This window comes from Hypomesus nipponensis, chromosome 5, assembly GCF_054491055.1.
Source record: "Hypomesus nipponensis isolate SF chromosome 5, ASM5449105v1, whole genome shotgun sequence".
Classification (NCBI taxonomy): Eukaryota; Metazoa; Chordata; class Actinopteri; order Osmeriformes; family Osmeridae; genus Hypomesus; species Hypomesus nipponensis.
This window is the reverse complement of record NC_140365.1, coordinates 2,255,241-2,269,023: the sequence shown is the minus strand read 5'-3', so window position 1 is coordinate 2,269,023 and position 13,783 is coordinate 2,255,241. Positions and strand designations below refer to the sequence as shown.

General features: G+C 45.1%; 2 protein-coding genes across 2 annotated transcripts; one reads left to right on the top strand and one right to left on the bottom strand.

Annotated features, from left to right (window-relative positions):
• Positions 1-42: 42 nt before the first annotated feature.
• On the bottom strand, positions 43-7,625 carry LOC146287749 (amyloid protein-binding protein 2). The gene is made up of 13 exons (XM_084698180.1): positions 7,297-7,625; positions 6,804-6,892; positions 6,423-6,574; positions 6,050-6,173; positions 5,737-5,905; positions 5,491-5,580; positions 5,219-5,286; positions 5,036-5,141; positions 4,820-4,944; positions 4,562-4,647; positions 3,883-4,073; positions 3,141-3,306; positions 43-3,015 (listed from the first exon to the last, which is right to left on the bottom strand). Exons 1-13 carry the CDS (start codon positions 7,432-7,434, stop codon positions 2,759-2,761), a joined length of 1,761 nt encoding a protein of 586 aa, XP_084554306.1. The 5' UTR covers positions 7,435-7,625; the 3' UTR covers positions 43-2,758.
• A 54-nt stretch (positions 7,626-7,679) lies between these two features.
• LOC146287748 (protein phosphatase 1D-like) lies at positions 7,680-13,398 on the top strand. Its single transcript, XM_084698181.1, has 7 exons — positions 7,680-8,370; positions 8,472-8,697; positions 8,884-9,008; positions 10,005-10,186; positions 10,532-10,756; positions 11,046-11,127; positions 11,524-13,398. The coding sequence occupies exons 1-6, from the start codon at positions 7,851-7,853 to the stop codon at positions 11,121-11,123; spliced, it is 1,356 nt and encodes a 451-aa protein (XP_084554307.1). The 5' UTR covers positions 7,680-7,850; the 3' UTR covers positions 11,124-11,127; positions 11,524-13,398.
• The last annotated feature ends 385 nt before the right edge of the window (positions 13,399-13,783 follow it).

The following is a 13,783-nucleotide window of genomic DNA, read 5'->3' as shown; positions in this document are numbered from 1 at the left end:
CAGATAGCGTAATAAATAAAACTTGGTAAATGTACTCCATGATCATGTATAAACCAGTTTAATGTAACGGAGGTGCTGAAACATGGAGGTGGCAAATATTACAATTGCGGGTCGTATAGTCAATGTTATAAACAATGCACTTTCTCTTTTTTTCTCATACTCTAGAGCTGACCAATATTTTAAGAATTTCAGAACACACGATCCATATGTATAGTCTTCGTGATAGAAAAGAAAACTGTACAGTGACAGAAATAGTTAATATCATGGATCCTGTCATTCTCCCAATCCGTGTACATAGTATTAATAAAGCGCAATCCAATACAATCATGTTCACATTTCAACAGCTGCATGTTATATGCTGGTAGCAATAATATTGCAGTATTAAGTCCATTATTAAGTTATCACTTCAATGAACGCCACATTCTTTAATGGTTCCCTCCTAAAATATTAGCTACATCTAAAAACATAGCTAGAAATATTGCATCCTTCTATCATTGTAAAGCCTATGTTTTCAGATGTAACCAGGAGACACGTGGTACAATTTACAGACACAGTCCAATTGTTGCAAACGTTTTTGGTTTAAAATGTTTTTGCCAAGGATCAAATAAAATAATTATGTTTTTTCCTCATCATCGCTTTATCTATCCACACACATTAGCTTGGACACGTTAGTCTCCGCTAGAAGTGTACTTCAGTCCAACTATAGGCTTACTCCAGGTTTTAAATCCCTTGCGTAAAATCTAACTGGATTTAAGAGTGATCAATGGCTTAACTGATGATACTGTGAATAGGATTGTTCTGTACAGAAATTTGACTTGCAGGAGCAACTTTCTATTAGTGCTAACCTTTGATTAAAACATATATATATATATATATATATATATATATATATATATATATAGTTACAGAGACACATTACATACACCTTCACTGAATCACAGGTGATAGTGATACAACATTTTGATAAGCAAGACCCAGGTTAATGTATCCTCATGATATTCGGCACCCATCAAACACAATACGTGTCTAAGGGGAGCCCTTACTGCCACATTCACCAGTAACAATTACATTAGAAATGTAAACAAAACAAGTAACGCGCCGGCCACAAGCGGCCTGTTAAAAAAAAGAAAACAAGGTGGATTAACTTTATGCACATCTAATTTCCTAGATCCTCTTATACTATTGCCAGGTGTATGTACACAAAGCGCATGTTGATCAAAGTGTTGAAACAGGAAGAGGGGGGGGGGAAATCACATCATCACAACGTACAGAAATCTGAGCTTCACTTGAGCTTTTACGAAGTCGTCGTCTTTTTTTATATATTTTTTTTTATATTTATTAAAAAAAAATCGCACCAATCACCAAACATTTTCAACTGACTCAAAATTAACCCACCCCTTGACACAGTATTAATTCATCTAACCCCTAAAAACGATCCCTGTTCGGCTAGTTGTAAAAACGGGCTGCTGGTTGTTCAACAGATAGAACAGGCGTCCTAATGAGGGAGAAAGCATGGCTCGGCTTCACTCTCTTGGTAGAGGAGTGGAGAGCAAACGTTGTCCGTGACAACCAGATCAAGACTCGAGATCAGAGTGTGCTGAGCGCCCTTTAAGACTAAGGCTTGGACCTCAGTTGGAACATTACAGCACATGTAACATCAACACCCATGTGACCAACATGCATTTGTTCAAAAGCAAGGCAAGAAATCAAATGCACCTACAGTAGTCAGTTAAAACAGGGGTCACTTTAGTTATGACTGGACAAGTTAACATACTCATTCACTACCACTGCTACTTTCACAGCTTGACAACATTGTATTGGATGTGAACACAAGGCCAAAAATAAAGTAGAGCCAATTGTATTTGCAGGCCAGAAGTGTACATACTGAAAGGGGGGGAGTAACGTATGTGACATGTTTAGCTTTCTTGTTTTTGGTTTAGGCATGTGAAATTCCTTAAAAACACTTGGCATTTCCCATTGTACCTTGTCATTTTAGGGAGTAATAAAAGGATCTTAAAATCCTCAAATCAGCAAGTCTTTTAAAAACATAATTTGAGCAGAATAATGTTCCGATTGTATGGCTGTGTTGTATTTTCTAAATAAAAACAACTACAAGTTATAAACATTAAAGACTTTGGACTGAGTCTGAAGCAGACGCTCTAAAGGAGGAAAAAAGAAAATTGGTCGATGCACTGAAGCTCCTTTTTTAAACTCCTTTGTAACATTGAACATCAATTATGTGACCTCCGCTTAAAAAGTATACATGAGTAACATCTGCAGGTGCACGCAGTAAAAGCTCAGACCATCTGAATCTGTGGCAAACCATAGCATAATCAGTTGCGAGGGGGCATCCTATTAGGAAACCGTAAAACAAATTTAATATTCTAAAAAGACCCATTTGTATCGTCTTATGTACATAGGTTCGTTTTCCCCTTCTCGTGTCCACTTTTACAGGGTGAAGATTTGAAGTGACTCCACGCGCATGGCATAGGTTTCATCCTTCCGTAACGCCGTCCTCCATTTGCGTCCCAGGGGAACTCTGTCCAGCGACAGAACTGACAAGTTTGGGTCCAAAAGCATTTCCATGAATGCTACCACTTCTCTCCAATACTGGGTGTTTCCCGTTGTAAAACTCTGATATGGATGTAGATTTAACACATGTACTGTGAATACTAATGCATTGTTTGCTTGTTTTTTTGTGTATTTTTTTGTTGACCTGTGTGTATTAGATGTGCATGGGTGAGCACGTGTGTTTTTCCTACGCAGGGGGTCCAGCCCTGTGGTTGTGTGACAGCAGGAAGGCTTGAACCACCTCCTCGGTGTCCTGGGGACTGGTGTTGACATCTTCCAAGGCGTCCGCCACGGCAAACTGACGGTCTCTCAGGCGATTCCAGTTAGATAAAATATTGTGATACTCAAAGACTTTCTCATAGTTTCCAACAGAGTTGTACAGTTTAATTAGCCCTCGGTAGTCGTATTCCAGTCCGCTGTAGCCTTCGCCGAAGAGCTTCTTACCTACGTGACGAAAAGCAAAGAAGAAAAAACTGACGTGAGAAAGAGGAATATGAGAAATAGAATTATTGAGAAGACGAAAACGATGTGTCTGGATGGGCCCTGCGGCGTCCAGTCTAGAGACTGACCAATCGCGATGGAGCGCAGGTACAGCCTCTCTGCGTCCTCATACTGGTTCATGTCGTAGTTGTAGAGGGAGGCCAGGTGACCCACAGACAGGGCCACCTCGTAGTCCTCCTGCCCCAGTAGCTGCTCTTTGATCTGGATCGCCTTTATGTGCATCTCCTCTGCCTCCTGGAACACAACCACAACATCTACATTTAGTCATTTATCAGACGCTCTTATCAAGAGCAACTTACAGTAAGTACAGGGACATTCCTTCGAGGCAAGTAGGGTGAAGTGCCTTGCCCAAGGGCACAATGTCATTTTGCACAGCCGGGAATCAAACCAGCAACTTTCTGATTAATAGCCCGACTCCCTAACTGCTAAGCCACCTGACGTTGACAAAGCTCCCAGTACTCCAGGTTCACTTTGTCTTTTGAATGTAGACTGGCTTATGTCTAATCGACTTTCTTTTAACGTAGACTAACGTTAAAGAGTTTAATATGCTCTTTTATTTTCACTTAGTAGATGCTTGTATCCACGCAACGTAAAGGAGGGGATTTGAACCTGAGGCCTTCTGATCTAACCTTCTGATCGAGCTACACATGTGTAGAGTATCTCCCCTTCCAATGCCAGAGGACACATGAATGAACAACACAGAGATTGCCGAGTGACGAAAGTGTGTCACAGGGCGGACGCACTCTGTCCCGATCTCCTCTAAGACAGACGCTCATCTGTTGTGGGGGGACGAAAACACCATCGTCTGACCTTAAACTTCCGCATGGACTGGTAGAGTCGGCCCAGGTTGCCGTAGTGTTTGGCCGTCTGAACGTTGAACTCCCCGAAGGCCTTCTTGGCCAGCTGGAGGGAGGAGAGGTGGAGGTCGTGTGCCTCCTGTAGGAGCCGCTCCTCCGTCTCCTTGTTGTGGCAGTCGATGGCGATCTCCTCCAGGATCAGAGCTGACGGAGCACAGGCGTTAGGACGGGAGACTAACTCAACCAGGAAGCAGCAAAGTAACAGAAGAATTACTCGTTTGATCTCATGTCCCCACCCCAGCTATCCCTTCTTCACCACTCACATACTCTAACACACTCTCTCGCACACTTCCTTTAAGAACCAGTGAGTATACACCAGGGTTTCCCGCAGCACTTTGCAGTTAAGCCGCCTTAACAACACACGCTTTAAATATATATATATATATAGCGATTTCCGCCGTCCTGTTTTCTCCCTTCCATTCCAAACATTGACCAACGCCAGTCTCCCTTCTCTGCAGAACACATTAGTCTATAGCACAAACTTCTCTTCCCCTCCTGGTCTGACAGCAAACCCCACCCTACCACCTTTACCAACACATTTTCTGCGGGAAACCCTGTACAACCAAGTGCTCTGATGTCGACAGCAACAACAAACTGTAGGTTTGGAGGAAACAGCTTTGGTGGTTCGGTACCTTTGACCCTTTTGGACGAGGCCAGTAACAGATGATCCTGAGGGAGAATGTGGGTGATGATGTCGATCGCTCGCTCTGCGTGGAATCTGGAGAGGGATGCCAGGCGTACCCAGAGGGAGAAGAGATTGCACACAGCGACACAAAAATACGTCAGGGGTGAAAGCACAAACATTTCCTAGAAACGTCAACTCATACTGGGACACGGTCAAAGCACATTACACAAGAACACATATCTGACCCGGATAATGAGTTACTCACAGCGCATTGTCAAACTTGCCAGAGCTGTACAGGTGCACATAGGAGGAGTAGGCGAGGTCCTCGTGTGCTGTGGCTACGTGGATGTTCTTCCCTCCAAACACAGACTGTCGGATATCTAAAGCGGTCTGAAACCACAGAAACAGTTTTTAACATCAGATTATAGGCATGTGCTCTTTAGGCGTGTATAGTCTAAAAGGGACTCGCACGCTTACTCACCTGGTATATTGCAACGGACTGGCAGATGTTATCAACATTCAGCAAATAAAATCCATAATCAAGGAGTGTATCTGAATACTTTGGGTGCTTGAGTCCAAAATGTTCCCTGTAGCAGGAAATGGAAACAGTTTGAAACATGAAGTCACAAGAGGAAATGAGACAATATAATTGATGACAACTCACCGTGCCAGAAAGACGGCATGTTTGATCAGCTGTTCGGCTTTCCTGAACTCCCTCTTGACAACGCAGGCCTGCCAAGAAAAGGGTCAGAGTTCATCATGTTCAAGATGTTTTTAGGACATTGTTTTCTCTGAAAATCACAAACTTGTGGTTTCACCATGTGCAAAGCATCTTACTTGATAAAAAGTGATGTCCTAAATGTCCAGTGATCAGAATATTCCCTTGGGTGTGCCAGACATATGATGACCACATGAAGCAAGGGGGAACAACCGTACCTTAGAAGCCTGTCTGAGGACATCCACCACAACCTTCACAGGTAACCCTGCTGTGATCTCCTTCATAGCTTCTATACACCAACGGTACGCCTGTAGAGACATGGCGAAGCATACATGAAAACCTGAGTTGTTTTGTGCAAGCCTGCTCAAATTCATTGTAATTCCAAGAAAAAATAAATAAAATATATGTAATTTTGTTTTTTTCCCTGGTGTTTCTTGCGTTTCTATGACGACTGACACACGTACCTCGTCGTAGTGGCTCTTAGCGAAAAGAAGAGCGCACAGCTCTCCGTACAGCGCAGCCTTGTTGGCATGGTGACCGTGTGTGGCCAGCTTGTCCATATACGACTGGGCTAATTTCACCGTCTCTTCGCCAAGATGATACTTGCAATTCCCATTCCTGACATGCAGCAACCTGGGGGGGGGCACAGGACCAATCAAATCAGTCGTTATTACGGCCCGCAACCGAGCCAACCGGATGGCGGTGAAAATCGAGTTTGTGAGGATATTCTAGGAGTTGAATCCATGGTGGACGACTGCTGAGTGTCTGAACTCTGACCTGACGCAACACTCCACAGCGCGGTACCAGTGTAAAACCTCGTCGTGCAGGGTGCACAGCTGATGGCAGGACAGGAACACCTTCTCCGCGTCGCCGTACCAACCAGCGTCCGAGAGGAAGCCCCCTGCGACAGATTCAACCAAACGTTGTGGCTAAAGTCTCGTTCCTCGCAACACGTATCAAACGGCAGATCTCGCGGGATTTCCCCTCTAACTTAGATCAAAGGCTCCACAAAGTGGCTGGTAGCAGGCAGGCGGGTTAAAGTCACCTGCAAGTGACAGGTGCCACTGAACTCGCACTCTGTGTATGACCTGACTGGTCGTCTTCTCTTAGGTTCAGACACAAAACACACTGAGGCATGAAGGAGACCCACCTAAAACAAAGCCGAACTGGATGGCCTTCTCCTTCACATGGGCTTCTGACTCTGCGATGTAGGAGCACCGACGACTGAAGGAGTTGGCCAGAACTGATGCTACCTTCACACCGTGATCCATGAGCGCCTGGAAACAGTGGTGGAGGAGATGCCTGGGGGGGCACGGTTTAAATGAATGACACAACATTCATTTTGAATCAACAAAAGTGCTCACTCTCAAATAACAGTTGCAAAATAATCCTCGATATCAAGTCGCTAGAAACCTCTCAACATTGTTCTGTGCAAGTTGATTCGCTCACTGTCGTTATTTCAGTTCACATCCTCCCACATTACTCTTCATATTATGAGTTTGTATTCCTGACTTTGATATAGGACGAGTACCTTTTATCTGACGCTCGTAGAACTTTGGCAAAAACCTCCAGCTCGCAGAACTCTCCTCCCAGCTGGCAAAGGCGGCCCTGTTGGTAGAGCTGTGACACATGGAAGGGAGATAAAGAATAAATATAAATACGAGAGCCGTCAACCATAAGTTTATAAGCTAGATCGTTGAAGGGTCGGCAACGCCGTTTGTTCTCAGAACAACGTAGCCAGATTGTCATGCCACGTATTATTACGGGTTAACATTAAAATACTTTCCCAAGCAGTGCAGTGGTCAATAAACTTGAGCAACTAAGCATGTTGACAGCCAGTGACCTGGTCTACATAGCTGTACCTACTGATACCATCATATCCCGTAGCTAACACAGAACGTTAGTTAACTATCGTTGCCACAGTCAGAAGACATCGGTAGCTAGCAAGCTAACGGTAATAGCACTAAATATTTAATTCGTCTCAAGCCATCAGCGCGCGGAGAAACATCACACGGAGGACATACCTTGTAGTAAACATCGAACTGAATATTCTCTGGGAGGGAACGTATATCTCTTCGGGATTGACTGTAATTATCCACTACTGCAGATATTGCAGTGTTGTATAATGTCTCCGGGATCCATTCGAGCTCCAAGGCAGCCATGTTGTTTTCCTTCTGGCCAGCAACCAGGTCTTTGCTAGCAGAAATACCCCCTTCTTGATCGATGGTAGCTAGCTAGCCACCTCGTCAAGCTGAAATTGCCTTTCCTTGTACCTTCTCATGTAGCTGAACAGTTAAACTGTTAACAAGCCAATATTCACCATCTGTCATGCCATCGCCAGGCAGGGAAATACACCAACAACAAAAAAATTGACAGCTCCTCTCCACCCTTTTCCTCTGTCGCGTACCTTGACGTCAGTACGTACGACGCCAGCACGTTATTGTAGAAAACAAACAAAAAGGAAGGAAGCTGGAACGCTAACAATTCGACCTCTGACATCGCGGCAAAAATTGTTGTTCAAATGGCCAAGCGGCCTATTTAATTACCCCATTCGAAGTATCTTATCAATTTACTGACTATGGACGACGCAATAACTTTTAGAATGAGTGCATTCTCAGAGCGTGGAGGTAGGAGATACATGGAGGATCTGTTCGAGATTAAAGTGGAGTACGAGCCGAATCCAACGATGGAGGATAATCATCCAGATTCGCCGACACTGGAAAAAGGAGATTCTGAAGTAGATTTTACTGAGCGGACTCAAAGCAGTGAAACCGACAACGCACAAACCGATGGTCCCGTGACCGCAATGTGGACAGAAAGCATGGATGGAGAAGAGGGCGGTCAATCCATGGCCGAAGGCAGAGTGTCACCATGCGATCAGGAACATGGACAGCACACTGTTGACACTCGGAAGTCGGTTGCGTTTTTCGCTATATTTGATGGACACGGAGGTGGTGAAGCCGCAAGTTTTGCGCAAAATAATTTGTGGAATATTCTAAAAAGACAACGGAGTTTTTGGTCCAAAGACCATGAAGAAGTGTGTGCAGCCCTCCGCAAGGGGTTTATCGCTTGTCATCATGCAATGTGGAAGAAGCTACGTAAGTATCTTATTGGCTAGTATCACATCGTAAAAGTTTCTACACGTTTAAAACATCTCTACCTAGTCTCTGACGAGGTTTATTGTTACTTTTACTCATAGCTGAGTGGCCGAAGACCATCACCGGTTTACCCAGTACGTCAGGCACAACAGCGAGCGTGGTCGTGATCCGGGGCAGGCAAATGTATGTGGCTCATGTGGGGGATTCAGCGGTGGTGATTGGAGAGAAAGAGGATCCCAAGATGCCCATGGAGGCATTGGAAGTCACACAAGACCACAAACCTGAACTGCCCAAAGAAAGAGAGAGGATAGAGCGACTTGGTGGCAGGTGAGATAGACTGTCCTGTTTACCAGGAAGTCACAGGCGATGATGATGATGATGATGATGATGATGATGAATGTGTGGGTGTGGTGCTAAACAATAGGGTTTTCCCATGCAATTGTCTGTATGACACCTTTGTCTAGCCAGCTGAAGCTTAGTCCTAACTGTCCTCCTTCGTTCCTCCTACTTCAGTGTAGTTAAGAAGTCTGGGGTGAACCGTGTGGTGTGGAAGAGACCCAGACTGACCCACAATGGGCCTGTGAGGAGAAGCACAGTCATCGACCAGATCCCCTTCTTGGCTGTAGCCCGAGCTTTGGGTACCCATATCACATATTTGTCCTAACATGTACAGCTGACTGCATATCACATATTTGTCCTAACACGTACAGCTGACTGCATATCACATATTTGTCCTAACACGTACAGCTGACTGCATATCACATATTTGTCCTAACACGTACAGCTGACTGCATATCACATATTTGTCCTAACACGTACAGCTGACTGCATATCACATATTTGTCCTAACACGTACAGCTGACTGCATATCACATATTTGTCCTAACACGTACAGCTGACTGCATATCACATATTTGTCCTAACACGTACAGCTGACTGCATATCACATATTTGTCCTAACACGTACAGCTGACTGCATATCACATATTTGCCTAACACGTACAGCTGACTGCATATCACATATTTGTCCTAACACGTACAGCTGACTGCATATCACATATTTGTCCTAACACGTACAGCTGACTGCATATCACATATTTGTCCTAACACGTACAGCTGACTGCATATCACATATTTGTCCTAACACGTACAGCTGAATGCATATCACATATTTGTCCTAACACGTACAGCTGACTGCATATCACATATTTGTCCTAACACGTACAGCTGACTGCATATCACATATTTGTCCTAACACGTACAGCTGACTGCATATCACATATTTGTCCTAACACGTACAGGTGACTGTAGTTTCGGTCTCTAGAGTCTGTCAGTTTGTGTTTCACACCCGTCTCTGTATAGAATCTGGCCTCGAGTGTATCACACAAACATGACCGTCGTCACATCAGATCACAGCGCGTCGTCACATCCAATCACAGCGCGTCGTCACATCCAATCACAGCGTGTCGTCACATCCAATCACAGCGCGTCGTCACATCCAATCACAGCGTGTCGTCACATCCAATCACAGCGCGTCGTCACATCCAATCACAGCGTGTCGTCACATCCAATCACAGCGCGTCGTCACATCCAATCACAGCGCTTGCTGACGTCTGCATCTGCTCTTCCTCAAGGGGATCTGTGGAGCTACGATTTCTACAGCGGGGAGTTTGTAGTGTCACCGGAGCCTGACACCGCGGTGTTGACCCTTGACCCCAAGCACCACCGCTACGTCATCCTGGGCAGTGACGGCCTGTGGAACATGATGCCCCCCAGAGACGCCGTGCGCATGTGTCAGAGCCACGACGAGATGGTGGTAGGTGCCCATCCCCCCCGTCTTTCCCCCCCCTCTCCCCCTCCTCTCGCCCCCCGTCCCCCCCCCCCCCTCTATCTTCCCCTCTCCCCCCCCCCCCTCTATCTTCCCCTCTCCCCCCCCCCCCCTCTATCCTCCCCTCTCCCCCCATCTCTCCATCTCCAGTTATCATTTGGCTCGCCTCTTCCTCAAACATTCAAACAAGCAGGGCCAAGATCGGCAGGTAATTGCTCCACCACTGAGCGATACCCTTCCCCCCCCCCAGCCCCTCACCCAGAGAACCTGTGAGCTGTGAGTGTTTATTACGGTTAGTTCTACTGGTTGACCGGGGTTCTGTGTGCTCCGCAGGGTCCTAAAGGGATGTCGTGCGCCACTCGGCTGGGATGCACGGCCCTTCTGTTTTGGAAACAGCGCATGCTGCGTGCTGACAACACCACGGTGATCGTGCTGGCTCTGCAGGAGCCGGGCGGGGCAGCTCTTCCCATGCACAAGAACGAGATCATAGTGGACATGAACAAGGGGATGGATCACGGGCCCTTCCCTGGACCTCCCTACCACACCTGCACCGTGCTGGTTAGTGTGACGCTGCGACAGAACGTGTGGAACGGCAGCATGGGACGCCTTCGGTCCTTTCTTTCTTTTTGCAGTGGAATGTCCCTTTAATCGTGTCATCCGTACGTTTCATATCATTTCGGTCACGTGAAAATGGAGATGTTAGAATTTGGACGTCTTGTGTGGAGCGTCTTAACCATGCCAACGGCCACAGTGACCCAGGCGTCATGCCGGGGGTCTACAGAGGTGTTGGTTTACCAAGTTCTTCTTCTCTTGTTACCAAGTTCTTCTTCTTTTGTTTTGGGGACAGAAGCCGGAGGCCATGTTTTGTGAAGAGGATGATGATGTTATCGAAGAGGAGGAGGATTGGACTTGCATGGAGTGGTAGTGAGGTGACTGCCCAGTCCGTGACTAATCCTATATCGAACACACCCGTATGATTGACATCTGTACACCAAATTGACAGAAACCGTTGAAAATTAAAATGTGTTAAAAAAAGAAAGAAAAGAAAAAAGACAAATACAAGAAAAAAATCCAAACTCCTCTACTCAACTTTGGAGAAGGGAAACTGTTTACACGTAATGAACTTGGTCAATCACATTTCTGCATCTTCCTCATCTTGCTGTAGGGTACATCCCAAACATTATCATGGAAACAGTTACATTTGAAACCATACCATGTCATCATTTGTGTACAGTAACTCTTTTCCCGGTTCCAGTGATTGGATATGAGCTTTTTATCTAATGTAAAGTCATTGACTGACATTTGGTTTTGGATGCATCCTACAGGAGTCCCCGGATGGGAAAATGTCCTCTTCCTACAGTGTGTCGGTGATGGAGTGGAGCGGCGGCCATTTTGGCTCTTTCCTCTACCCCCTATCGGAGGCTCAGACGGAGGCAGTCTCACAGGAAGCTGCTCCGGCGCCACCAGGCGGAGCCTTGAACGACCGCGACCACGCCAGGACCCAGGCTCCTGGTGGCACTCCCCCCTCCTCCAGACGGCCTCGCCGTGGCCTCCCTCGCTCCCCGTTCAGCCCCTCCACCCCCAGGACGCTGTGGCGCAGCTGCAGACCGCCCCCAAGCAGGCCTCCGCCCCCCAGCAGGCCGCCTCGCCAAAGGCTCCTTGGGAGGAGACGGAAGGGGCAGAAGCTTCTCCCCAGCGACCCCGCGGTCCAGCCACAGCACCGCAAGGCAGCCTTCCGGGTCTGTTGAAGAGGGCTCCTCAGAGTGGCTTAGCCCCAGGTAATCACTGCATGGAAGAACGCTTCTGGGGCGGGTGTATACGTTGTGATTGGGTGTCAAATGTTCACGGTATATTGTGAGTGTTTGTGTTTCCTCGTCGAGCCAGGGGGGGGGATAATCTAGTGATTTTTGTGAAGATTATGAGACCGTTGTGTTTTAATATTTTTTAGTTTATCCCTTATTTTAGTGTTGTTGTTTTTATGAACCCAAGGCTCTTCACTGCTACTTTGGATGTTTGACGTGGTGTTTGTCATATTGATGTAGTTCTTTTTTAAGATCTTTTTGTCCTCTTTGTGAATGGAAAAAAGATTATTTATTGAAATGCACAATATATTTTTGCATATGAAATGTACACTGTATATTCCAAAGACAATGTATGCATTTTTTTATTAATTACAATTTTTGTATTTGTCGTGTTGTGGTGTAAATTAGTTTCTGAATTATGATTATTATTTTATTAAGTTGATGTTTAAACCGTCGGTTGATTGTTTCAACAGTTTGCCCTGATATTTAAACTTAACTGACAGTTAACTGGCTAGCATGGTGTGGCAAAAGCCCAGCTAACAAGCCTATGACAAGATCATGGATTTATAGCAGATATTACAAATGAATTTACTGTCACATCTGTTTATATTCATACACGTTATTGACAGAAATGGGTCAAAGGAGGATTACATGATCTCTGGCTGTAATCTGTGTTTGCTACAGTATTGTGTGACTAAGAATGATAGGCCTAAGGCTTAATTCTCCTGTCACATCATCTTCCTATCTTCCACATGTCATTTTGTAGAGTGACCACCAGAGGGCAACAGTGTTTTAGCGTTCTTGTGACGCTGACCTCATGTCATTCACGTGAATCATGAATCATGCCAAAACAACAGTGTGCCCCAATACTTAAATTCCCCTAGATTCGAAGTGATTATGACTTTTTTTAAATGTAAACCAGTGAAGTATTTTCATAAACACTCTCAGTGCTGCCTTGAGTAGTCTGCCCACATCATTCGCTTAATGATAAATCAAGACAATTGCAATATTTTACTACAGTAAATAGTAACATACATTAATACTCATAGAATGTTTTTCACTTTATCTAACATGGAATGTTCAAACACAGTTTAGTGGACGCATTTTCATGTAAACTATTGGGATTTTAAATACATTTGTCGGCTGTTTGTGAATGTTACACAAGCAAAGATGTTGATTTCAGAAGTCTGTTTGTTATCCAGACATTTTGTAATCAGGCCAGAAGGGCTGTTATGCTCTACGTTGTACATATATACGAAACTGTGTCTTTTCATTGATTGGTTGTTTTATGTGTTGTGTGCCTGAACTTGATGTTGAGCTGCATTATCTGCCTTAGATGTGACTGTTTGTGTGCGTGTGTGTGTGTGTGCGTGTAATAAACAAAGTTGTTACTTGCCAGCTCTCCTACTGTAATTTCTGTCGACATGTTTGTCCCCTTTTTGTAAATATAACATATTTACAAATTTAAATAGCAAAGGATATTAGGCAGCAATGTCACTTAGACTTTGACCCGGTTATTGAAAAAAACACGCAAAAAGTTACTTGTGTGGTGATTAAAAGATTTATCGCTTGAAGCCAGAGTTTGCTTACCAGGGCATTTCCAGATGATCCTATGTGGCTGAGTCTTGATATGTTGACCCCACCTGACTGGGTGTTTTTTAGCTGCCTGGTTCAGAAACAGGAACAAACGCGGCCCTGCTCTTTCTGTCAGTTGATACAACAGGAGGCACCAAGCTCCACAGAGTGATCAAAGAAACGCATTCATTACATTGTTACGGTTTGA

What these genes read in the sequence shown, in the direction of transcription:
- LOC146287749 (XM_084698180.1), bottom strand. Translation starts at nt 7,434, where the DNA reads ATGGCTGCCTTGGAGCTCGAATGGATCCCGGAGACATTATACAACACT. An exon ending in CTAAGAGCCACTACGACGAG is followed by an intron (nt 5,581 to 5,736) that starts GTACGTGTGTCA and finishes ATGTCTCTACAG; the next exon opens with GCGTACCGTTGGTGTATAGA. An exon ending in TCCTCAGACAGGCTTCTAAG is followed by an intron (nt 5,287 to 5,490) that starts GTACGGTTGTTC and finishes TTTTCTTGGCAG; the next exon opens with GCCTGCGTTGTCAAGAGGGA.
- LOC146287748 (XM_084698181.1), top strand. Translation starts at nt 7,851, where the DNA reads ATGGACGACGCAATAACTTTTAGAATGAGTGCATTCTCAGAGCGTGGA. An exon ending in TGCAATGTGGAAGAAGCTAC is followed by an intron (nt 8,371 to 8,471) that starts GTAAGTATCTTA and finishes TTTTACTCATAG; the next exon opens with CTGAGTGGCCGAAGACCATC. An exon ending in AGAGCCACGACGAGATGGTG is followed by an intron (nt 10,187 to 10,531) that starts GTAGGTGCCCAT and finishes TGTGCTCCGCAG; the next exon opens with GGTCCTAAAGGGATGTCGTG.